A 26,760-nucleotide genomic window follows, 5' to 3' on the forward strand; every position below is an offset into this window, starting at 1 on the left:
TTTTAAGTTATGCTTTCTTTGGCGCACTTATTGGCTAAACAAATTTATGTTTTCCAATAAATTTGAAGGAACTGTCAACATTGTAGTTGGGCATGCTGCTGCTGCTGCTGCTCAGTCGCTTCAGTCGTGTCCGACTCTGTGTGACCCCATGGACGGCAGCCCACCAGGCTCCCCCATCCCTGGGATTCTCCAGGCAAGAACACTGGAGTGGGTTGCCATTTCCTTCTCCAATGCATGAAAGTGAAAAGTGAAAGGGAAGTCGCTCAGTCGTGTCCGACTCCCAGCGACCCCATGGACTGCAGCCTACCAGGCTCCTCCCATGGGATTTTCCAGGCAAGAGTACTGGAGTGGGGTGCCACATTTCTAGTTCATGCTGAAATGTAAGAGGATCTGGCAAGATTGAGTCGACATTCCTGCTGGGTAATAATCAGTTTGTGAGTAATTGGAGCTTCTCCTTTTAGATGGGGCATGCACTTTTCTGTCCTCAGGCCTTATGGGGTCCCTGTTGCTTATATCTATTAGTGGCCTGGCCCCTGAGACATCTAAGTCTGTGACTCTGTTCTAAGTGTTCATTGCTACCCAGAGTCTATCTGAAAGCAGCACAACCATAGTGCATCTTGTATATTTCATCTCTCCCTCCCATCTTCCTCATCTCTGCCCTTTCAAACCCTCTTGGATTTTGTCAGTGAAATAAACCAGGAGACCAGAGCCATGGAGCCCTATCCAGACCCCAGAGCTATTACACACTCTTGCCTTTTGGGTAATGATTGACAATCTCAGATTTTTTTTAAAGGACAGATTGCTTTTCACAAACTCATGGCCATTGGGACTAAACAAATGAGTATGTTCCCTTTATTCTTTTAGCCCCCACCAATGTGAAGCTTATTTTTTTTGAACTCATAAGCTTGCCTCTTCTTTTTCCTTAATATACTCAGCATCAACACTTGGATTTTTCTAATAAGTAATTAAATCCCCCACCGCAAACTCCAGCTCCCGGCGTTTCACTGGGAGTCTCTCTCAGCCCTCAGGGAAGCTGGTACTGTTATTTATTGTTTTTGTTTCAAATCATTATTTAATCAAGAACGGGGAAAAAAGGCAACCTCTCACTTACACTTCAAAATTTAATTTCAGCTGAATTCCGAGATCAAGAGGCAGCACGGCCTAATAGGTTACAAAAATACAATCAAGAAGAGAATTCCAATTAAACTGAACAAGTCCATTTACTGAGCTTCAAATGGCCCCATGGAGAGAGATGGCTATAAATTTTTTTTTCCCTCCCTGCCATATGGGGGACCGGAAATTCTCATGTGAATGTAGAGCTGCATGGCAGAGCTTTTAGCTAGAGGGTTCTGGTTATTTTCACCCCTCTCCCTTTTTTAAACCCTTTTGTTTCACAAAGACATTAAGTTTATTTTCCTCACTGTTGTTCATCTTCCTTTGCACACTAATTAGGAAGACAGCAACAGAATGGATTCATTGACCTGTTAGGAGTTCATTTGAGAGGGGGAGGGTTGGAAAAAGACAGGGATCTGCTGAGGATGGTGGGAAGATGACAAAGTCCTTTAGGGCTGCGGGGTGGGGGACTGTCCCACTGGGCTGTTCACTATAATTGACCTTGCGCCCAGGGACATAGTCTAGCCTCCTCTCTCCTTCCCTCTATCAGGAAGCTGAAGGGGACTGGTGGCTTCAACCTCACCATTTCTCATTAGCCCCTCCTTTTTTAGAAGCCCCTCTTGATAGCCCTCAGCCTACCTGTTCTTGAAAATTTCTACATGGCTCCAGTTAGGCAAAATTTTCACCAGTCCAAATTCAAATGAGAAAATAAGTTCAATGGAATGAGTTCTTCATCCAGCTAAATGCATCTGACTTAAAGTCTCATCCTTTCTTCTGAGGCCACGGCTATTCCCCCTCTTCTGCCTGGTGCATGTCCCTTTCATTATAGAAAACGGTGGTTTTCTTTATTCTGTCCTTGCTTGGCAAAAGTAAAAGTTGACAATGTGATTCCATTTTCCATTTGAAAAGAATAACTGGTCCCCCAGATGCCTGAGTCTCACAGTCCCTTTCTTCCGCATTTTAGTCCCTTTCCTCTCCAAACTACAATGAATGGAACTGAATAGTGAGTTTCCCAGTTTGAGCAAGGGCTCAAAGCCTTTTGCAGGATGTACAAGAACCTGGGGCAGATGTGGGAGGGCTGGGCCCTCCGTGTATACTCCCTCAGGCTCATTTCCCCTGGTATGCAAAACAGGAGGCTTTTCCTGTCATTCTCCTAGAGTTGTTCTGAAGTTCGTCTGAGATCTTAGATACAATTAAACTTTTTGAGGCCAGGGATGTTTCAAAAACATCATGTCTGGGTTTATCAGGAGCAAGTTTAATTAAGCCATTATGATGACAAATCCTAACACTAGCAACTACTGTATATTGTTATGTCCCTAGCGCCAGGCTGAGTTTTGCTCACAGAATAGAAGCCACATGAAGGCAAAACCTTGTCTGTTTTGTTCACTGCTACTCACATAGTAGGTGCTTAGTGCATATAAAACTAAATGGACAACTGATCTAATTCCACCCTCACAACTACTCCATGAAGTAGATATGATTATTAGTTAAAGGTACAGATTGGGACACAATGTCCAGCAAAATAAAATGACATAAGGGAGGTTAGGTCATTAAGCATCTGGACTCTGAGGGCAGATGTTTTGGGTTTGAATCCTCACTTCTCCACTTAATAGGTACTTTTACTTAAGTTTTCCAGGCTTTATGCATTATAAAATAAGGATACTAATGGAAGCTCCCTTGAAAGGCTATTATAAGAAATACATGAGATGACACATGTAGAATACAGCACATAGTAGGTGCTCAGGGAAGCATGAGCTATGGCTCAGTCTCACAGGGAGATGAGGTCAAGAACTCCAAAGTGTTTGGATCTGCTCCAAAGCTCCTGTCTTCATTACTAGCCTCTCCTGCTTCCTCCTGTTCACAAATGAGGCCCTCTTTTATGGAGCCTAAGTTCTGCTTTTTTTTTTTTTTCAATCTGTGCAAGTTTTTGTCGACAAGGATTATGTGGAAACTGCTAGTTTGCTGGAAGCAGGAGGAGAAAAGAAGCCTTCCTTCTCCTGAGTCTAACTTCAGTCTTGATCAGCCCTTTTAAATTCCCCCTCCAGTTAGGGTAGACTTAACTGAGGACCCTCTGCTACAGGGACAGGGTGTGGCCAAACTTTGGAGCCACCAACCTCTCTGTCATCCAGTTGGCCCTCTGGCTATCACAGTAAGCTTCTGAGATATAAGCCAGGATTCATACTAGCTCCTGTTTCTCCTAAATGGGCTATCTACTTAAGTCATTTCGCCTCTCTGAGCCTCAGTTTTCCCACCTGAAAAATGGTGATAATGATGGCACCTACCTCAAAGAATTTTTTTGTGAATCAAATGAGGAAAAAAAAAAAAAACTGTATAAAGTATGTGATTGTGCCTGGCATGTAGTGGCATTTACCATTCCCTTTATTCATCAGCCAACTCAAATGGGTGAGCTCCTACTCATCCTTCAAAGCCCAACTCATATGTTCCTTTATTTGTAAAGTCCTCTCAGACACCAAGACCTCTTAGACATTGTCTGGTCCTTCCTCTGTGGTCCTATTACATATTATATTTGCTTCTATCACCTCCAAGGCTGATATTGAAAATATTCAACAACTGGTCGAGTGTGAGTACTGCCCCATCTGAAAGTAACCAGGCTTGGCACTGAAGGGCTGCCAGGTATCAATGTTTAGCTGCTGGTCTGTGAGAAGGTCCAGAAGGTACCAGAGGAGGAAAGGGATGGCTTTGTTAACTGGAGAGTGGGTGGCGACAGGGTCTATTTATCAACTGGTTTGCAAGTATTCAAATACCGACTCAGTCTCAGTCCTAATGACGTTTATCCTACAGTACTTCAGTATTCTGTGGATGACTAGAGCATGAGCCCTGGAATTCAGAAGCCTGTTTATTCATCTGTCTCTCTAATGCCTTGAACAGAGATGACTGAGTGTAGATAAGAAATGAATAAGGCCACAGAGGACTGATTCCTCGGGACCCTCCATTTGGATTAGGGCTCTGACCAACCAAGAGGACTTCTGGTTATCATCAGCTTATGTATTATTTGCATATTCACATATGTAAATAGACCCCCTTGATGTCATGTGCCCATCCTTGATTCCTTAAAGAGCTGTGCATATGAGATGTCTGCCATGAGCCATGAGAGGAACCATGGCATAGGACATCCACTATGCTCCAGCTCCTTTTACCTCCAGAACCCCATCTCCTGTGCTGGAATTCTGTCTCCATCTTGACTCCAGCAATCAATTCCTGTTTCCATTGTCTAGTTTCCCAGCTGCATCTCCTCTGCCCTAACCAACTCAAAGCCCAATCCCCTCTTCCCCTGCCTCCTTACCCCCGTCCCTCTCAGCATTCATTGTTGTGCATTGTCCATTACAGTTTTGTCTGTCTTCTTTATAAGAAGGCTAGGCTATTTCTTATTCACTGGATCCTGAGGGCTACATCAGAACTGATGCTTTATAGATGCTTAGTAGATATTTGGTAGATTTGAACAAGTCAAACAAGTGATTCAATGACAGTGACTTTGCTGTTCTCTTTAGCAGAGAGCTTGGGAAAATCTTGGACTCTTGGAAAACCTTTGGTCCAACCTGGTATCCTCTCTACCCTTGCCTGTGCAGGAGAGAGGATGAGAAAGAACCCCGTGTGGAGAGCACTGGGAGGGCCAGACTTGAGGGGTATCTGATGCCCCCAGGAGTCAGGCACCCATGAGAAGGGTGGGGCCAGCCATTTGGGCTACAGCTGCCATCAAGGATGGAAGGAAACTGAAAGCAGGGGAAGCGGGGCTTCTAGCTGTGGTCTCAACTCATCCACAGACGAGCCTGGGCCTGGAACCCTTCCTGCTGCTCCATTACTATTATCAGTGCCGCTACTCTTGTTGCCATGATTATTACCACTTCCATTGTTAATACTGCTGTTACTTCCATCCACTGCCAGCAACAAAGGACCTACCACTCACCTGCTTCAGTCTAAAAGTCTTACAGTGAGTCGTTGCATCCTTAAAATATCCCTCTTATGAGGTAGGTCTTACTATTATCCTCATTCTGCAAACTTGGGAAAGACGGAGGCATGGAGAGTTTATGTAACTTGCTCAAGGTTCCACAGTTGGAAAATACGGAGCCAGCATCTGGAATGTTGTCATCCTGACACTCTCTACTATTTGCTTATTTTTGCCCCTGTGCCAAGTACCAGGCTCAGCTGCTTACAAGATTATTTTGGTTTTGTTCCCTGAACAAGGTTTTGAAGAAGAGGTTTATTATCTGCGTTTTCTAAAGGATGAGGAAACTGCAGCTGACAAAGTTTTAAATATTTTAACTATCCCTGACTCGGGACGAGGATTTGTTCACAAAATCATAATCTCATGTTTTTAACAACTCTGACTTGCTGGAGCCCCTGGAAGGCATTTCTCATCTGTGAGTTCAGATTCTGTTTTTGGAATCAGGGCACTGGGTTTGGTGGGCTCTTAAGGCCTATGCCTTCTAGGTATGGATGAGTTTTCTGCTCTTCTAATAGGGGCTGGGCCCTAAGAACCAATGGCCAATCTGGTATCTCACTCACTGGTGTGGGAGGACAACAGTTTTGGGGGGGGCGGTTAACATTCAGCTTTTTGCAACATCTTGGTCCTGACAGTTTGGAAACTGTCCCAGGTGAGAGAACACAAGCCATTTGCTCCCAGTGGCACTTTTTATGGAGTGTCAGTTGGGGCCACCGAATGGCTGCCATAAATACTGTGACCAAAGAGGTTGGGTGGCTTTCACTAACTTAAAACCATTCTTCCACCTCTTATTGCTTGTATTTTAAATGTTCTTCTACCTTTGCAACAATTCCTTTGGGACACAGGTGTGATAACCATGCTTATTCTCCAGTTGAGGAAGCTGAGGCTGGGAGGAGTAAAAGGATTTGTCTGGCCAAGCCAAGTCTTGAGCCCAGGCCTCTGGACTCCGCTTTACTGGGAAGAACTTTCATAGGCATTCGTGGAGGGGAGAATGAACATGAGCATTTCCCATCTGCAAATACCGAGCAACTGTAGGTTCCCTCCCTCTACAAAAGGAGGGCCTGGGGTGAGCTGTGGATGGTTCCAGCAAGGCAGAAGATTATGGCAGAATTACAGCTTGCTGATACAGATGTCTTGACTGGTAAAGAAGAGATTCTCAGAAGGCACTGCGGATATAACTATTGTGTCAACCAGACCCAACCCATGTTTATCATCACCTTCTCTTCCTTGACCTCCCAGCAAGAACCTCAGAGCTTTCCTTACTTCCACCTCATCCTTTCTAAGGGAGCAGCTCTCTGAAATTGTCACATCCACGCCTAGCTAGAGGAGACAGGACCCTTCTCAGTTGTCAGGTGTAAGTGAAGGCTACGTCTATGTTGAGTCTCCTCCTGTTTGCGTGTCTGTCCCTTTAAAGTCTACAAAAGGCCTTCATGTACTTTCTGTTACTGGGTATCCCCCACAATCCCCCCATGGACGTGGTATTATTTCAAATTTGCCAATGAGAAAACTGAGTTTCAAAGAGGTTGGATGACTTTCTCCAAGCTACACAGCTAGGAAGCTGAGTTCAGACCCAACTCCAAATGCTTTGCTGAGGAGACTTCCTGGCATCAAACTGTCTGGAGTTGACCCTCCTTGCTGACCTAAGGGACTGCGGCATGATCCCATTTAAGGCCAGTTTCTCAAATGAATTCACTCTTGCTTTGCCCTATGGCTTTACTCCATACCTTCATCTTTCTGAGCCTTGGCTTTTTGGTCCCACCTGTGGAAGCAACTAGTGAAGACAGCTGAGTCCTCAACTCCCTGAGACCTCGTGTGAATATGAGAGGTTAAGTGCTATCACTTCCTTGGAGGAAAATTCTCATATATATTCAAGGCCGAGTTAATACGGGTGACATCAAATCCCATCTGCTCATCAGTGCTGCAGCCTAGCTGTCAAAGACGCAGACCTCATTGCAAAGCTGCAGTGCCTCTGTTAGATCAAAGACCCCTCTTCTCCTTCTTCCCCAAAGAAACCTCCTATGGTGTCTCACACATGCCCTCCTGCAGATGTCACTCTGGAGACCAAAATGTATTTTCACCATTCCCCTAATAAAGAGCCTGGGTGTTTCAGGTTTTCCCCATTCCCCCCACCCCACACACAACCCTACTTGCCAAGTCCCCAAGCCAGGTGCTGCCAAAGGCTGGTGAATGACCATTCACTTAAATCAAGAAGGAGGTCTGAAACCAGTGGGATATTTGCCCGAAACTGAATTAAAATGTGTCATACACTGCCCTGAACTTGTGCCTCCACCTCCCCCAAGTGTCCCGGCCAAGACTGGCAGAGGAGGCTGTGCGGAATACTTACTACACCCCTGGCTGACAGGAAGCTGAGCATCTGGAGGGGCTGGCTGGGTTGGGGGCTGGACCGGGCCTCTGGGCTGGCCTTGCAGAGGGTCTTGGAGCAGCGGCGAGAGTGCCTTCGACGGGACTTCCGCCCTCCCTCGGGGGACCGGCCACGGTGCCTGGATGCAGGGCAGAGAGACCTGAGGGTTTTTTGATGGGGAGCATGGCAGAGAGGTGACTGAAGGACTAATAGGATCTGAGGACAGCAGAGTGTGTTTGGGTTGTCTGTGTAAACTATGTATGCACCCCTCTGCCCGCCCACCCGTCCGTGTTCATTCATTCTCTCATTTGTTTGTTTGACGAGTGTGAATTCATATACCTGGCACTGCTGTGGGGGCTGGGGATGCAGCTGTGAAGACAGAAAGGGTCCTGATGATCCTGATTCCGTTTACTGTCCTTTGTGTGCCTCTGATTGTCTCTCTGCTTGCCTGTCTGTACGTGACTGTGTGTACGTCTGGGTGTGTCCATCTGTGTTTTCATGTGTTTGTCTATAAATGTAGCTGCTTATATCTGTGTGTCTTTGTGTATCTGGCTTCACCATCTGTGAAATAGAGGCATCTTATTGACTGTCACCCAAAACTTTTGAAAAAAAAATCTGACGAAAACGACAAAGATGCCTTCTGTAAGCTTGTCAGATGTAGATCTGGCTGCCTGTCTGTGTTGGAAACTAAAGGAATCTCTGACTCCTTAGAAAGGGTGTATTTGGACTCAGCATTACTGTTTAGCTCTGAGTCACAGTAGTGATAAAAATAACACCTTATGGATTTTCATGGCATTTGTAAGCCCTTCTTAAGGTGCTTTCACAATCCTCTCTCCAACTCAAAGACATAGACAGGGCAGGTATTATTTCTTATTCCCAGATGAGAGAGCTGAGGCTCAGAGATGTTTAGGAACCTGCCTGACATCACACAGCTTGTAGCGGCAGAACGAGGGCCCTGTGGGAACCAGTGCCTCTGGTTCTTGCACTGGAGTGTCCCTCTCTGCTCTAGGGCCTCTCACTTTTCTACTGGCCCAAGGGTCAGCTCTCAGGTTGCTCCCACACCTGCTGGAGTGTCCCTTAGCGCAACAAGCACTGGGAAGCTCAGGCGGCAAGAGCAGCAGGAGACGTGCTAGCAGGAGGAAGGCTGGGGCAAGGGCCTGTGATATGTACCCCTTTCAGAAGAGGTAAGCCTTAGAAAGGGTAGAGTGCAGTCGCTGAGAGTCTGCAAGCAGGATCTGCACCATCCTCCCACCCAGGCTTGGGCTGAGTCACACAGACCTGGGTCCTGGCTCCAGCTCTGCCAGTCACCCCTCTGCCCACCAACACGCAGGCTTCTCAGCTGTAAATGTCGATAATGCAGTCAAGCTCAGTGTGTCAACGCCCTCCGGACAAAGGCCAATGGGGGCACCTTGTGCTCAAACAAGCATCTTGTTACTGCTCCCTGCAGTGATGGAGAACACGCACCATGGGAGAGTGGAGGACGTTTCTGTCAGGGTGGGGAGTGGTCACAGAGAATCTATTAGGAGCGTGTGGTTGGGGACTCTGGGGAGCATGTAAGGAGCTGGGGCTTTGATCTGACTGGATGCTGTCAGGGGACAGAGGTAATTCTCTGATTGGGTGTCTTCACCAGTCTTAATTAGAAGGAGGGGAGACTAGACTATAAGGCTATCACTGGTAAAGATGGAGGATGGAGAGATGCAGGGTCACTTTGGGGTCGTGAAAAATGTCCCTGTTTTGTCCAGGCTTGCACCTGGTTCCAAGAGGGTCTTGGTTTTGTTTGGACCACTCAGGATCACAGAGCAGCCTTGTGTGATGTGGGAACACCACAGCTACTGGGGCGAGTCCTTGATGTCAGGGGCTGCTCTCACACCTGCTCTACGCATATCTGAATTAGATCAGAATGTCTGGAGATGGGATCCAGGCACTGGTATTTTTAGACTTCCAAAGCAATCATGGAGCAGCCAAGGCAGAGAAGCTGTGGTCTGGCTCACGGTGTGACGGGGATGATTAAGAGACAGAATCTATTTGCAATTGCAGCACAGTGCCTGGTTCAGAGTAGAGTTTAGATCCCTATTTCTCTTCCTCCTCTTCCTTCCTGTAGACATTCTGACTTAGCCGGGAATGCGGCGGGACCAGGACAGTGAGATTTTTAAATCTTCCCAGGTGAGGTGACTGCGTGACAACATAGGCCAAGTGTGAGAAGGACTTAAGAAAGAATAAAAGAGTCTCTGCCATCTGGAAATTGGCCAGGTACCATCAAGGGGCCCTTGACATTCCCAATGGTCTCAACAATTTCAAACACCAAGCCCCACTCCCTGTTTTTCTTGTTCTTCTCATCCACAAGAGCCTCTTCCCCTGCTCGGGCCGGGGCAGCCAATGTGTCAGCATAAAGAGGGTCAATGTTAGGAGCAAGAGGGCTCGGAAGTGCCACAGAACTGGATACCTTGTGCTGTGTAACCTTTCATAGGTCGCTTAGCTTCTCTGTGCTTAGAACAACCCTGAGTGAGAGACAGCCAAATGAACCAGATGCTCCAGTTCAGTCCTAGCTCTGTCACTTAGCAGCTACCTGCCTGGCAAGTTCCTCTCTGTGCCTCAGTTTCCTCATCTCTAAAGTGGGGATGACAGTGATGCCTCCTTCCTAGGGTTGCAGAGGGGATCATGCAGTGGACCATGAAGAGTGCTTAGCACCTGGCCATGGAAGCACCGTGTTAGCAAGTCCTGTGGCTGCTGTTCCTGTAAGTGGAGGCAGCAAGTCCTTCTGTCTGCAGCCCCTCTGCAAGGAAGTGGTGACAGCCCAAGTGTGAGGCAGGGGCTGCCCCTCTGCGGGGAAAGCGGCTTCCCCAACAGTGACGGTGGAGAAAAAGCTGATGGTGACGGTGTCTTAGCCGGGTTCTGGCTGTGGTCAGGGTGAGGAGATGCCTCGGGGCGGGGGTTACCTGCTGTCGCAGCTTGAGGAGCGGGACTCTGAGCTCTGGGACCGTGAGGGGCAGTGGTGATGGCGGCGGCGGCGAGATTTTCGGGGCCGGCTTCGCGATCTTGAGGGGTGGGGGTGAGAAGGAGGGAGTCAGAGGAGAGAGAGAGAGGTTTTGATCTTGTGAACACATTGTTCCCTTGCACTTGAATAACTGTCCCAAGGTCATGCACCCCCCACTCCCTGCATCACCCTCACTTCCCATCTTTGTAACTGGCCATCCTGAACACAAAGGAGCAGAAAGGGGGTCGTCTAGGGGAGACAGCCTGACCCCCAGGACTCTTCCGGAAGCAGAGTGTGTGTCACCCGCACACATCACCTCTCCCTTGCCTGAGGCAGGAGTCTCCATTTCAGGAGCCAAACACCATGTGGGAATCAGCACTCAAGAAATACCAACCAGAGGGCACAGGCAAGAAAGTGACTTTGCCTTCAGAAGAGTGCTGTGGTACCTGACTAACTTTTCAGGTAAATGTAGAAATGGAGATTTTTGTGTAATTTATTCCTATTTTAAATGGAAGCTCATTAAAAAAAAAAGACACTGTTTGGGGCAAACAAAACACAATTGCAGAATCCCTTAGGCTTTTGGGCTGCCAATCTGTAACTCAGACCAGGAAAATAAGTCTGGATTCTTAGCATGGAGTCAAAAGCCCACTTTCAGAGTGAGTTACAAATGTCATTATCAACAAGAATTACAGTTCGTGTAATTGCTACCACTACCACTTACTTTAGCTCTCTCTAAATAATAATAATGACTTAGAAGTAGCAACAGCAGTGGCAGTGGTCACTGGGGACATACAAGGAACGTCAATAGTTTGCGCCAAGTCAGGAAGCCAAGGGGTGGTTAGAGATGATTCTATTAAAAGGTAGCTTGGTTATCCCAACAAAGGACTCAGGTATTCTTACTCAGGTATATCTTGTCATGTGATCCCTTCTCTCTTTAAAACCCTTGCACTGTCCTCATGTCAAGTCCAAACTCTGACCTTGAATCCCAAGCATCTTCAGGAGCCAGCCCCTGCCTAGCTCTCCAGCCTCTTTGCATGGCATCTACAGTCCTGGTTTGCAAGGCTCAAGTGACACCGAGGTGCTGGTATTCTGGCTCACACGTTTCCCACACTGTATCATGTCCTGATGATGATGGTCATGACAGGTAAACTGTAACACACACTGCCTGTCAGGCACTGGGTTCTGAGCATTTTCCTTAAATGGACTCATTTACTCCTCACAACAACCCACAAAGTGGATTCTCTTATTATTCCCATTTTATAGATGCAGAAGCTGAGGTCAGAGATTTAAACCACTTGCCTGACTGCAGCCTAGAATGGTTACCTCCATCCTTCTCACAGGAAACCTCCTCTTACCACCACACTCTCTTTCCTGCACCTGGGGTCCCACCATGCCCTGAGATTTTGTCTGCCACTGTGGTGCCAAGACCTGTCCCATGTCTCCCGTGTCCTGCTGCGCTGTAAGCTCTCGAGACTGGGAGGAATGTCTGCCTAATCTCTGTCCTTGGGTCCCACACAGGGCCTGCCACCTGTTAGGGCCTCTCTAAAGGACGCTGAACAAACAGACGTAAGTTACTCCAGGGGTTCCCTGTTTAAACGCAGCCTTAACTAACCATGGGTTTTGGCAAGAACAACCACCTTTATCTCAGGGGTGCCTCATGTTTCTTGCTTCTCTCTCTCCTGACTCTTGTTTTTCTGGCTTTCAGAACCTTCTCTTATGTCCTGCTTGTGATTTCTGAGACTTGGTGCTGGGCAAGGTAGCCACTTTGCTGCCCTCATGCAGGCAGTCCATACTTCGGTGATTTTTTCTTTTTTTGATGACTGTCCCAGAACTCCTGGGGTCTGGGCCCAGGCCCTGCTTAGTGACTGTCTAGACTGCAGCCCTTCAGACAAGTGATGCTCATGTCTCTGAGAACAGGTGCTCTGTCTATGCTTAGGACGAACATATGCTCGACACAGATGACCAGTGACTGCCTCTTGACTTGACTTGAACAAGCTTAATGATCAGGAAGTTCTTCCCTGAGTTAACTTACAGCTCTGCTGCTTCCTTGTGGAGCATTCCCCAGACCCTCGTGATGGTGCCTGAAATGCCCTCTTTCGCACTGACCTTGGATGAAGAGGCATTTGGTTGGCCAGCAAAGCTGAGCGCCTCCCTCTGTGCCTGCTTCCTTTTTTCCCTCCCCTGCAGCTCACTGACTTTCATCCCATTGCCTTTGATTCCTCACTTTAGAAGCTTCTTGGTGGGAGATAAAATATTAGTTGATTGGAAAACACACGCACTAACATTTGCAAGGGTATAAAGTAGGTGGGTTGTAACCAAATTTACTTTTAATTTGACTGGGAACTGAACTCTACAGGCAGTGCTGGCTGATTTGAATTTCTACTACTGGCTATAAACCGAGGACCAGCTGGGGACCGAGGCTGGAGGTAGGCGCTCCCCCAGTATCTGCATGCTCTAAACCCAGGGACCACGGCTGGAACTCACATGTATGTGCACACATGTGCCCACACACACACCCTCCCTAGGAGTAATGCACACAGATAAGTAAGCAGTGCACACACCAAGGGCATGGAACTAACACACTGTAACAAACAGAGCACCGATATGCACAGTTTAAGTTCATGCCCACATAAGCAAGGGCACACGTGATGCGTTCTTGTGAACACAGTCATATATCACACACACATACACACTAGGCACCCACATTGCACACAAATGTTTGCACAATAGAAAAATATACAGATATTTACAAAGTGCACACTATGCATATATGTACCACGTACAAATGTTACACAATGCACATACAGGCACACAGAATTCACACACAATGGGCACAGACATGTACAGCATTCACTTTCATGCACACAGAGACACACATGCACACACACATAACAAACACCACCTTACACACCCATGCACGCCAAACCCACAGCTGCAGGTCTACACACAGTTCTGTTATTTGGTCTTCCCCTTCCTTTCCCTTCTCACCCACCAGCCCCCTCTCCCATTCCTTTTTCCTTTGGCAATTCTAACCCTCTGGCCGTTCAGAGCTCAGTCCCCCACCTCCCCAAATTGACAGTACATTGCAGGTGGAATGTACATACTGTTTTTTGTGCCTCTTCTCTTCCTTTCTTTTGCTTTTTGGGCTGGAGGAGCTGAATGAGAAATGGCCAATCAATTGAAAGATGCAAAATTCCAGCGAATGATAAAAATAAAGTAGTTAAAATGCTTAACACATGCTGGTCACTAGATCCAGGCAGTTTGGGAATGGACATGGATCGTTTCTAAAACCAGAACAACCAGCCCACACATAAAGACTGAGGACAGGGAATAAAGGATGCTGAGATCAGTTTTGGTAGCTTAATGGTAACAGCAGTAGTAAAGGTAATCATATTTGCCATGTTTTGAGGCTTTATTATGGGGAAGCACTCACTAATACTTTTGTCAACAATCTCATTTCATTCTCCTTACAACCTATGACTTCCCTGGTGGCTCAGATGGTAAAGAATCTGCCTGAAATGCAAGAGACCCGGGTTTGAGCCCTGAGTAGGGAATATTCCCTGGAGAAGGGAATGGTAACCCACTCCAGTACTCTGGTCTGGAGAATTCCATGGACAGAGGAGTCTGGTGGGTTACAGTCCATGGGGTCGCAAGAGTTGGACATGACTAAGCAAATAACATGTATAGACAACCTATGGCATGTACCTAATAAGTATTCATTTTACAGAAAGTGGAAACTGAACCTCAGATTGGCTGAGACACTTGACCAGGATCATACAGGTGAGCTGGAATGTGGCACCAGATCAATGGTCCCTAGCGTCTACCCTCTTGACTACTGTTTTAGTATTTTCTAAAAGAAAAGACTGGAAAATCCAGGGAGATATTCTAAAGCCTCCTAAAGTTTGGCAGATTCTGAAATGTTCTGCTCATGAATATTCAAGTTTTTTTTTTTTTTTTTAAATTCAGAGTACCGGGTTGTGGGCAGAATGGACAATGATGACTCAGGGTCTCCGCATCATCAAATAGAGGCCCCAAAGGCAAATGCTATTTGATAATTCAAGCCAGACTGGCTTCAGGGGGTCACCAGGAACCCATCATTGGCCTAAGTCCTGGGAAGGGGAAATTTGATTTCATCCAACTGAAATTGCATCTTGACATGAGATGTGGGATATATCTCTGTGTCTGGGACTCAGCCTGGGCAGTGGACATCCCAGGTCCTCACTGAAAGACCAAGTTAACCTCCTGGCTCTGCTGCTGAGTTGCTGTGTGACATCGGGCAGGTTACCTGTCCTCTCAAAGACCCAGTCTCCTTGCCCTTGAAATGGGGTCATTGCTTAAGCTGTTGGGCTAAGTGAATAGACTACCTTGGTAATCAGTGTCTACTTGTTAACTGAATGAATGAAAGGGTTTTGCACTCTGTCAGCGGCTGCACTTGTGCTGCTGTTATTTAGGAAGCCACTGCAGGCTGTCCTGATCCTCTGTCAGACAGACTTGGGTTGTAGTTTTGACTGTGCCTCCTCTGACTGTGTGTCTGTGGACATGTCGGCCACATCTCCTGAGTCTTAGTTTCTCTATCTGTAAAATGGAAATAATAAAGATATCCTCTGCACAGGGTTGTGATGGGGCTGTATAGAGATTAAAGACCCATGCATGTGGACAAGGCTTAGCATAGGATCTAATTTATAGTGAGCACCCCACATGCTATAGCTTTATTTGTGCTCACCCTGTGTTTCCAATACTAGGCCTCTATCCCTTAGCTAGGATCTGGGAAGGCTTTGGTGGGGTGATGCTTCTCTACATTCCCAACCCAAGATTTCCTTTTTCCTTTTGGCCATGCTGCACATCTTAGTTCCCTGACTCTCAATGAGCTCATGTTGAACTCAGGTATTGAACTCACACTGCCTGCATTGCGGGGGCTTCCCAGATGGTGCAGTGGTGAAGAATCCACTTTCCAATGTAAGAGATGCAGGTTCGATCCCTGGGTCAGGAAGATCCACTGGAGGAGAAAATGGCAACTCACTCCAGTATTCCCGCCTGGGAAATCCCATGGACAGAGGAGCCTGGTGGGCTACAGTCCATGGGGTCACAAAAGAGTCAGACACAACTGAGCACACACGCACACACTCTTGAATTAGAATGTGGAGTCTTAACTGCCAGACCACCAAGGGGAGTTCCCAACCCAGATTTCAACCAGTGGTCAAACAGGCCCTGGGAAGGGTGGTAAGACTTGCCAGGGAGAAGGATCCATAGGAACTGGCCTAACAGCAACCATGTGGCCTAGTGGAAATTAAAAGTTGGCTTGGAACTTTCAGGGAAACTAGATCATGGCCTTCATTTTGGAGGAAACTGAGGCCCAGGAAGATGAAGGGGGAGTGAACACAGAGGTGGAGGCTGAGAGCTGGACCCTAGATGCTACCTGAACGTGGTTAGGAAAGCAGAAAGCTGAGCAAGCAACCAGAGGCAACAAGATGCTTACCTGTGCCTTCTCTTCTTGGAGAATGACCTGATTGAGGGGGAAAAAAAGGGAAGAGAGAGGGAGAGGAAGGAAGGGAGAGAGACAGGGAGGGAGGGAAGATGAAGAAGAGGAGAGAAGAAAGGAACAGAGGGTGTAGGGGAAGAAAATAAATGTGAGTCTGGGTTTCTTTTCCTGGGATGGTTGTATCAGCACATTTATAACTTTTTTTTTTTTTTTTTTCTGGGCTGTTCCCTCACCAGGGATCAAACCCATGCCCCCTGCAGTGAAAGCACCGTCATAACCACTGGACTCCTGGGGGATTCCCTATCAGTGCACTTGTGGTCAGGCTACAAGGGGACCAGGACATCTGGTGAATTCTCCTCCTCTTTTAGATTTGAAGATCATGTGAGAAACCTTGGCTTGCATTTTGAATTATCCGTGTTTCAATCCTCACCCAAATTTGTCAGTAAGCCTGTTCTGGAAAAGGCTGCATGAGGAGGCCAGGACAAAGAGTCCCTCTGCCTCTTCCCTTCCCCCAAGCCTCACTTTGGTTCTTTCTCTCCCTAGTTGTGGATTCACCATCATCAACACCTTCAAGGGACAACCAGTTTCCACACGTGGAACTCCTACTGGGGTCCCGGCTCTGTACTAAGCATTGCTCACACACAATCTCATTCAGTCTTCCCCCCAAACCTGTAAAGTACTGCTGATAGCCATTTGACAAAGACAGAGGAATTAAGTTGCCCAGGACCACACATCTTCACTTGTGTAATACCAACTCATTCTCAGATGTCATCTCCTGTAGCATTTTCCAGTCCCCTCAGGTTGGTTTGGTCCCCTTTCTGTTCCCACAAGCCTGGAGTGAGCTGCCGAGCTGAGCCTCACTATGTACAGACTTCTTCATAATATGACTACCACTGTGCCCACTAAAATGTGAGCAACTTGAGGGCAGGGACTGGGTTCCGGTCACTGTTTTGTTCCTGGGGCCAGAATCTCCTCAATCATGATACATAACAGGTATTCAATAAAGAGGTGTGAAAAAGGGATTTTTTTAAACCCTGAAACCTTAGTTAATTGAGGGAGAAGAAAAAGTTAAATACATCCTCTACTTCTAGCTTCCAATTCCAAAAAGTTAACCATCATTAACCAAACATTTCAAGAACTTGGAGAAAATGGACTAAGATTAGAGTGATGCTCAGTAGACGAGGGTTTCAGAAGAATCAGATCATATTTCCCACTCCTAATTTCCCATTTTACGGTCTTCCTTCCCTCTAAACTTCTGACAACCCCTGGGCCAACTGTAGCCCCCAAAAGAAAGTCTGTTTCTAATCCTCTGGCCAAGTCTCTTTCCTATGAGAAGCCCTTGAGTGAGACGCCACTTGGTTCCCAAGATCCATATAGAAAAATGCTCCCTCTTCCTATCCCACCCCTAAACTGCGACAAATCGCTCAGCACAGGAAGGTGACAAGCTGGCAGTCTGTGGTCACGGGCAGGCTCTCACCTCAACAAAGGACTCCACACTGGGAATTTCAAACACCAGGTTAACAAGGGCTTCCCTTTGGCTCAGTTGGTAAAGAATCCGCCTGCAATGCAGTAGACCTGGGTTTGATCCCTGGGTTGGGAAGATCCCCTGGAGGAGGGAACAGCTAGCTACCCACTCCAGTACTCTGGCCTGGAGAATTCCATGGATTGTATAGTCCATGGGGTTGCAAAGAGTCAGATACCACTGAGCGACTTTCACTTTCACACCTGTACTGAGCACAAACTCAGACAGCATCAGTGGGCATGCTTGGACAGGTGGTGGACATAATCTGTGAGACCAAACTGAGTAGAGACCATTCTGGCAACAAGGGCTGAAAGCTGACCACACCCTGGGTTGGGAAAAGCCACTTGGGGGTGAGATGTGGCAGGGCGGGGAACCCAAATGACCTCTTACCTTTTGTTCTGTGGTGATTGTTTAATTGCACAAGTAATCCACCACAGTGTAGAAAAATTGGAAGATACAGATAAGCAAAAATAAAATATAAACCACTCTTTCCCTGTCATCCACAGCCAACCACAGCAAATAGCTTATGAAGATAAACCCTCTGCCCTCCAGGGGTCAAACGAGCTTTGTAAATGTGTGTAGATGGGGGAGGCAGGTTAGGTGGGGACAGTGCAGCACCCTGGCTTGTCTAAATGCACAGCAAGTCCTCAATTCCAGCGGATGGCTGCCTGTGGAAAGATCGGTCCAATGAGGAGAACTTCTGATTTTACAGAAGTGTTGGAAAACTTTTTGTATTGCAAAACATTGGCTTGGCCCATGAACCACAGATTTGAGACCTCTCATGTACAGTGTTCCTGTCTTTTATTTTTCCCCACAAACGTGTGTGTGTGTGTGTGTGTACATGAACGTGTGTATAGTGAGCACCTTTGGGAATGTGTGTGTGCATGCTCAGTCACTCAGTCGTATCCAACTCTTTTGAGATCCCATGGGCTGTAGCTCACCACACTCCTCTGTTCATAGGATTTTCCAGGCAAGAATACTGGAGTGGGTTGCCAATCTCTTCTCCAGGGAATCTTTCCAACCCAGGAATCAAACCTGAGTCTTCTGTGGCTCCTGCATTGGCAGGTGGATTCTTTACCACTGAGCCCCCTGGGAAGCCCTTGGGAATGTGCGTTCAGTTACTAATGCCTCTTAAGTATAATCCACAAGTAGTTGTCTACAGGTATGTCCAAAACATGGACAATCCTGAAGCGATGTTTCACATGATCCCATTCTCTAGGACACAGCTGGATCTATCAGAAAGGCCTCTCCATGGGAATTTAGAATAACAAGAGAGATTCAGTATCTTCTTGTGATCGGGCCTACGACAGGAAGAGACGGGAACAGGGTACAGGGTCTGTGCGCCCCCGTGTGCACCCTGGAATTGGGCTTGGGTTGCGTCAGCTTTGGTTCCAGCGCTTCACTGAGACCTGGCTGGTCTCCTTAGAAAAAATCCCCCACAGGCCCGAGTTGGTGTTAGTAGGTCTCTGGTCTTTGCAACAGGAGTCTCAAGTTATACAACTTACAAACACAAGACCATACACAGATGAGTATTTTTCATTAATGAAATGATAAGCCTCCAAGTGACCTTTCAGTGCCGTCCACTGTCGCTCCCACCCCAACCCCACCCGAGGCATCCCTGCGTGCAGAAGAGGAAGGACAGTACCTGTGTCGCTTATGTTTCTTGGAACTTTTCTTCTTCTTCTTCTTGACAGGTGATGGGCTATAAGATGGGGACCTGCCGTGGAGAGAAGACATGCTTGAGACGGAGGCTTTGAGGGCCAGGATCGGTCCTTTCTCCAGTTCCCAGACACAGCCTCAGCTCTTCCGGGAACACATATCAAGGATGATACTTTGTCTTAAATGTTATTGCATGTTTTATATGTATTATATGTATTATTCCATTTAATCCTTCTACATACTTCTTAGGTAGGTATAATTGCTACCTTCCTTTTTCAGACAAAGCAAGTGAGATTCAGAGAGGTGAAGTGACTTGCCTAAAGACAGTTGCCTAAATACAGCGAAGAAGTGAGTGAGCTGAGATTCAAATTGAAGCCTCTCTGATCCCAGGGGCTTTGTTCTTAATCACTACATCACCCCATAGCTGCCCTCCTGGTGGGACCACAATATTTATTTTTGTCTGCTGCCCTTCCCCAAGCTGTGTATGCTTTAAAGGCCTCTCCTCTGCCCCACCCTGTTGTCTCCCTGGTCAGACCAAACTTCTGCAGGACATCTTGCCAGGATGTTCTCAGCATGGGTCCTTGCCAAAAGGGGTTACCCAGGAAACAGAGATGCCCTAGAATCATGACTATGATTCCAGGCTGAGGTTCAGGTGACTTGACTCCCCCATTAATTCACAAGTCACCTCAGGCATGTCACTGCTCGCTCTAAATTTCCTATTCTCCCACTGATGAAATACCAAGGTTGAAACGTATCTGGAGTTGTAAACTCAATGCCAACAGAGACCTCTCGGACAGCTTAAATGGATGCAGCGGGTTAGGGGGTAGATGGTAGGGAGTGGTGGGGCCTGCGGTAAGCCAGGGAGCGCCTGACCTAGGGGGATGGCTTCTTTTCAGATTAGCTGAAGGTCTCAGGTAGGAATGCAGGCCTGGGCTTCTAAAGCACTTGCCTTTTCAATAGTAGCTGTCAGAGAACATATTTTCGTATGAAATCTCCTGGTTTTAAAACAATGGCCATTAATTTAAAAGACAAAAAACAATTTGCAGGTCAAATAAAACATGTCTGCAGGTGGAGATGTAGGGTTGAACAACAATCTGACTTAGGGAATCAGAGCACCTGCCCCCAACACACTGAATGAATGAAGGGATGAGCGACTGAAGCCTAATCCCTGTGGCTCCCTTCTTTTTTTGGCTTCCTTCTTTGACATGTTCTCCTGCCCATTCCTAAAATCAGGAAGCTCAGGCCACTTACCCCAATTCTACCCCACCATAGAATGGCTGGAACTCAGGTCTTCATTCACATTACCCTCTGGGTCCTCTTTGGGCCTCACCACTTAGAACTAGGCTAAAGAAGGGTGAAGGACACAGAGCCCCTGAAAACATGGAGTTGGGGCCCAAGGCATCCAGATTCTGCTCTCTGCTGCCCCCTGGAGGCTTCTTCAAATACTGCCTCCGAGGTTTTTTAACTTGCCTCTCTAAGGAACAAGAACCAAAGAGCGTCTTGATGAAAGTGAAAGAGGAGAGTGGAAAAACTGGCTTAAAACTAAACATTCAAAAGACTAAGATCACGGCATCTGATCCCATCACTTCATGGCAAATAGATGGGGAAACAATGGAAACAGTGACAGACTTTGTCTTCTTGGGCTCCAAAATCACTGCAGATGGTGACTGCAGCCATGAAATTAAAAGACGCTTGCTCCTTGGAAGAAAAGCTGTGACCAACATATTAAAAAGCAGAGACATTACTTAGCCGACAAAGGTCCATCTAGTCAAAACTGTCATTTTTGCAATAGTCATGTATGGATGTGAGAGTTGGACCATAAAGAAAGCTGAGTGCTGAAGAATCGATGCTTTTGAACTGTGGTGTTGGAGAAGACTCTTGAGAGTCCCATGGACTGCAAGGAGATCAAACCAGTCAATCCTAAAGGAAATCAGTCCTGAATATTCACTGGAAGGACTAATGCTCAAGCTGAAACTCCAATACTTTGGCCACCTGATGTGAAGAACTGACTCATTGGAAAAGACCCTGATGCTGGGAAAGATTGAAGGCAGGAGGAGAAGGGGATGACAGAGGATGAGATGGTTGGATGGCATCAACGACTCGATGGACGTGAGTTTGAGCAAGCTCCGGGAGTTGATGATGGACAGGGAAGCCTGGCGTGCTGCAGTCCATAGGGTTGCAAAGAGTCAGACACAACTGAGCAACTGAACTGAGGACATATAAGAAACAACTCTCTGACCACCCCTTGGGGTCTGGAACACTGAACCTGCTTTTATTGTAGGGATTTACGGCCTAGAAGAAAGCCTGAAAACAATTTTAAATGCAAAAAAAGTAAAAGTATTGTGTATAGAAAAAAATTCGTATGGTACAAAAGAGTCAATAGCTGGAAAACAATATAAAGTCAATTATCCTTGGCATTTTCGTAGTGGCAGAAGCAATTGAGGAGCCTAGAATCAAGTGTCTGTAGGTTCTGTCACCTCCTCTCTGAGCCTTTATTTTCTCATTCTAAAATGGGGATAATAACTATGAAAGAAAGAAGTCATGATGACTAGAGTCAATACTGTGCATTTGAAAGTTGCTAAAAGATTAGATCTTAAGATTTCTCATCACAAGAAAAACAACTAGAACTATGTGAGATCAAAGTGCCTGGCATGGCACTTACATGAAGTGAGTTCTCCAAAAATACATAAAGAAGTAAATACTAATGGTCACGGTCATGCTTCATGTTAACTATCATTTACTATGTGCCAGACGCTGTGACAGCTGCTTCCACGTCAACTTTCTTGTCTAATACTCACAAAACCCCAAGAAGTAGGTATTTCTACCATTTTATAGAAATGGAAACAGGCTCAGAGAGGTGAAGTGACTTGCCCAAGGTCACACAGCAAGTTAAGAGGCAAAGAGGGGATCTGAATCCCAGAGGAGTCACTGCCTAACTCAAGAACCCTTTTGTCCCTTCCTCCATCTTCAGGGTTTCGTGGCCCCTTGCAGCCCTCACCTCCTTCTCTTCTTCCGCGTAGCTTTCTTCTTTTTTTTCTTCCCCCTGGAGGAAGGTAGTGGCGTCAAGTCTTTGCTGTGGGAGGCACTGAGGAGAACATAGAACAAGGCGTTAGAGGACCCAGGGTTCCCCAAGCCGCCAACTGGTGCTGTTGTAGCTGAGAGATGATCCAGTTCCTGGGAGGGTGAAGGACCCACAGTGAATACCTAATCACCACCTCATGGCTGATTTGGTTGCACTTCAGGTTAAATGCCTCAAATAAGGAGCCAATGCTGACCTAATGAGACAGATGCTCTACGTTACCCAAACACCAATTGATTATTTAAAACAGAGCTATAGAGGTTAACTGCTCCTTAATAGATTTATTATTGAATTTGCAAATGGCTCACCGTGGTAAATAAATCAGTTTTTAAATAATTAATCGGCAGTTCAGCATCCTCCCTCCCCAGTACATCGTGTCTGTAGTTCCTGCTGGAAATTAAATGTGAGGCAAAAGGTAGGTTAAGTAGCAGCTGATTATTAAAAGTATATTTGCCAAGGTCTAATGTAACGAGATACATATCTCATATCGCTTCACAGAACCTCAAAAACCTCCACTCCTCAGGAATAATTATTTCCTGTTCAATTAAATTCAAATGCTCAGGCTGCAGTTAAATGAAGTCAAGTTATCTCCTTTTATAATTGGGGCAGGCTCCAGGGATTTTTTTTTTAAAGCAGTATCCATCCCACGGCAAAAAGATATGGTTCTGGATGAAAAACTGCTTGGGAATTGAAACAGGCCAACCCCGCTGAACCTCACTGGGAAAAGAGAATATTAATAAGAATATTATTGTCATTATTAGTAATAACACAGCTACTGTATATTCACTTACTATGCACCAAATGTTTTATATACTTTGATACTAACAAAAGCACTTTGAAGGTGTTATGGTTTTTACTGTCTCATTCTACAGGCAAATAAAATCAGGCTCAGAAAGCTGAACTGCCTTGCTCAGGGCTGCACAGTTAGGAAGTGTCTGAGGGGGATATGAATCGAGGCCTGTGTGATTACTGTCCTGAGAGCTTTCCCACAAAACCAGCTGCTTTCTCAAACTTGTTTGTGTGGCTGATCTTTTGGAAGTTACTTAACTCTTTATAAAACATCAAAAAATGCTGCCATAATTAATTCCATTCTAAGAATCTGGTATTTACAGTTAGTAGAAAAAAAAATGATATAAGTAATTAGAATACATGTTAACGTCTCTGCATTGCCAGTCAACAAAAATTATACAGCTATATCTTCAAGAGACTCACTCTTAGCAGGTTAAAAATAAAAATCATAGGGGGTAAATATTTAACTACTTAGACACCTGTTCACTAGCCTCGGGAGTCTACGAATCCTCTGAAATGGTACACAGAATTAGGAGGGTGTTCTTAGTACTCATAGCTTTCAATTAATTCTCAAATGGGTTTTGATTTGATTTAAGGATCTCAAAGAGGAACTTGCAAGAGACAGAGGGGAAGAGTGGTCAGAGAAATAAACTTCGTTTTTTCAGCCTCAACTTGAACTTCCACATTAGATCAGAGAGGGGGATGGGGCAGAGTCTCACCTGCGTGCTCTGGTGGGACTGGGCTCCCTGCAGGCTTTGCCTCTGTCCCAGCTGTTGGTGCCCAAGACCTTGGAGGCCAAATGCTGGCTCAGCTTTTCCGAGGGTCCATCCTGAGCTGGGACCATGGGGCTGCTCTGGGGTTCTGTCCTATAGAGGAAGAAAGAAGGAGGCAAACGCATTAGGATATGACAGAGATTCTTAATGTTCATCAAGCATGCACAGATGTCTGACTTCCCTTGGAGTTAAGTTGGGGTCATAAATATCATCAGGGGTCAATGGTCTCCGAGGAGGGGGTGATATATATTGTTTCTAGTTTGAGGCAGTCAGATCTGTGTGCCATCTCCAGCTCTCTCTTTCCCTCTGTCACAGTGACTTTCGAGGCCACACCTTTCAAACAGTGAAGCTACTGGATGGGAAGAGAGATGCCTGGATCACATTAGACTTTGCATGACAGAAATAAGCCTTAGTTAGATTAAGCCACTGAGGTTTAGGGGCTTATTTGTTACTGCTTAGGCTTGGCAACCCACTCCAGTGTTCTTGCCTGGAGAATCCCAGGGACAGGGGAGCCTGGTGGGCTGCCGTCTATGGGGTCGCACAGAGTCGGACACGACTGAAGCGACTTAGCAGCAGCAGCAGGCTATCCTGACTTAATCACAGGGAAGGGCTGGGAATCAGCATTTTACTTCCTTCCTCAAGACTTACTCTGAGGCCAAAAGCAAGACAGGATTAGTTTAAACTCTCTTTTGCCATTTCTATCCCATTTTTCTATCTTATCTGTGTGTGGCACAGAGATACCTTAATTCAAACACTATCTTCACCATTTAGTAACTATAGAATCTTGGATTAGTTGCTCAACCTCTCTGAATTATATATCTCAGTATATAGCTGAGTTTATATCTCAGCTATAAAATAGAGGATAATATCAGTTCATATATCACTGAGTTGTTGTGAAGATAAAATAAGATAATATAAACAAACAGGAAAGGCTTAAAATGTGTCATTTCCATTTTCCTTTACTTCTCTGTGAACCAAGCCTCCTATCTGGTGTCCTTAGCAGGTGGGAGCTCACCCATTTGGGATAGCAGTTCCAATGAAGGCTTGAAGCTCTCCCCTCTGCCTCTGAGATGAGGTCCAAACTGCATAGGAAGATGACCTGTGTCCCACCTCCTTCTCTGAGTCCCAGAGAAGGAAAAGAAATTGCCTACTCAGTCTCTGAAGGGGCTGTCACTCAAATCTCCTGGCTCCTAACCAGGAAGAGTCAGCAGTCTGAGAGCCACAGGTGGATCTAGCAACATCCAGCAAGCATGCTTGCTGCCCTCCCTGCCTGCCCGCCCTGCCTGCAGATCCCAGGTCAAGCATTGATCAAAGGTATTAGCATCTCTCCTGCATTGAGCTTCTGCAGCCATTGCATCGATTGGTTTTATGACTCAGGATAAATGCATCTGATAAGCCCCCCTGCTCCTTGGGGCTGCCAGGAGCGCAGGCCAAGCCTGGCAGTATTGAAGGGAGGGCAGCAAAACACATCCATCTCTGTCAGCCGCTTCTCAGTGCATCTTTAGAAGCGGAGCTAGGAGATGCTTCAAGCCCTGGAAAGATGGGGATTCTAGTGGGGTCTACCCAGCCCTTCTCACCGTCAATTCCATGCTTCCAGAACTCCACTTTTCCCCCATGATGAGGGTTCCATTTCTATGTCTTTGTTCCCTCTGGTCTATCTGTGTGGAATGCTGTCCTGGCTCTTTTCAAACTCAAAGCTTGCAATTCCTGCCCAGCCTCCAGCAAGGTTTGCCTCTTGCCATTCTTGTCCTAGCTGAGGCTAACCTAAAATTCATCAGCTCTGATTCCCTGGGTGCCTGCAGTGTCTCCGGGCCAGTTTTAAGTGTGGAGATGTAGTGAACAAGACACAGGTGTTTCCAGAGATCACAGAGTTTGGATTATACATGGAAAAGCAGATAATAAATGCACAAGCAAGTAATAATATGGCTTATTCATCAGTAATAAATTATGGAGAGAATGAATCAGTGTAAAGGGCCTAGAAAAGTGAGAAGGGTGAGTGTTATTTAATATCGGGTAATCATGGAGGGAGCTTCCCTGGTGGCTCATTGGTAAAGAGTCTGCTTGCCAAAGCAGGAGATGTGGGTTTAATCCCTGGTTTGGGAAGATCCCCTGGCATAGGAAATGGCAGCCTGCTCCAGTGTTCTTGCCTGGGAAATCCCATGGACAGAGGAACCTGGCAGGCTACAGTCCAACGGGTCACAGAAGATTTGGACATGACTTAACAACTAAACAATAAGAATAGCAAAATAATCATGGAGAGCCTTTCTTAGGAAGTAACAGGGTGGAGACTTGAAGGACCAGGACTAACCTTGTAGTTTGTGTTGGCTTTAAAATGTGTTCACAAATTTTTGACATTCATACCATCAATTAGGGAGCCTAATTTCCCTCCCCTAGGATACTGGATGGGCTAGTGACTCAAGTTGAATGAACAGAATGAAGTAAAAGTGATGATGTGTGACTTTCAAGACTAAGTCATGAAGGTAACTTCTGCCTCTTCCTCTTGGATTGATCACTTTGAGGGAAGTTGGCTGCCATGTAGTGAGGACACTCAAGCAGCCCTTTGGAGACATCCATATGACAAAGAACCGAGACTTCCTGCCAACAGCCAGCACAACCAGCCATGTGAGTGAACCACCTCGGAAGTGAGTCCTCCAGCCCCGGCAAGCTATCAGATGAGACAGCAGACATGGCTAATGTTTGAGAGGTAGTGACCCAGTCACCCAGCCAAACTTCTAATTCAAGGAAACTGCAAAACTTAACTGTTAATTGTTGTTCTAAGTCACAAATATTTGGGGTATTTTGTTGCTCAGCAATATGTAACTTCTACACACATACCTGTAAGCAGTATGTTCCAGGCAGAAGGAATATCAAGTTCAAAGACAGTCGGCATACTCAAGAAACAGCAAGCAGGGGTAAGAATGATAAGAGGAGAGATCAGAGATGAGGTCTTTATAGGTCATGGGAAAAACTTTGGGTCCCCTGTGGCCGAGATGGGTGATGTTCAGAAGGTTCACTCCCTGAGCTCAGGACACTCAAAGGAAGGGAGGAA

General features: G+C 46.4%; 1 protein-coding gene across 1 annotated transcript in view; it reads right to left on the reverse strand.

Moving 5' to 3' along the window:
- SRRM4 (serine/arginine repetitive matrix 4) overlaps nt 1–26,760 on the reverse strand; it is a 172,697-nt gene that overhangs the window by 21,390 nt on the left and 124,547 nt on the right. The window contains exons 2-8 of the mRNA XM_061384850.1: nt 23,658–23,804; nt 22,069–22,155; nt 19,057–19,128; nt 15,887–15,913; nt 13,515–13,565; nt 10,373–10,471; nt 7,419–7,575 (exon numbers count right to left, since the gene is read on the reverse strand). Coding sequence (XP_061240834.1) covers nt 7,419–7,575; nt 10,373–10,471; nt 13,515–13,565; nt 15,887–15,913; nt 19,057–19,128; nt 22,069–22,155; nt 23,658–23,804 — 640 coding nt within the window. The remainder of the gene's footprint in view (nt 1–7,418; nt 7,576–10,372; nt 10,472–13,514; nt 13,566–15,886; nt 15,914–19,056; nt 19,129–22,068; nt 22,156–23,657; nt 23,805–26,760) is intronic.

This window comes from Bos javanicus, chromosome 17 (assembly GCF_032452875.1).
Source record: "Bos javanicus breed banteng chromosome 17, ARS-OSU_banteng_1.0, whole genome shotgun sequence".
NCBI classification, from domain to species: domain Eukaryota; kingdom Metazoa; phylum Chordata; class Mammalia; order Artiodactyla; family Bovidae; genus Bos; species Bos javanicus.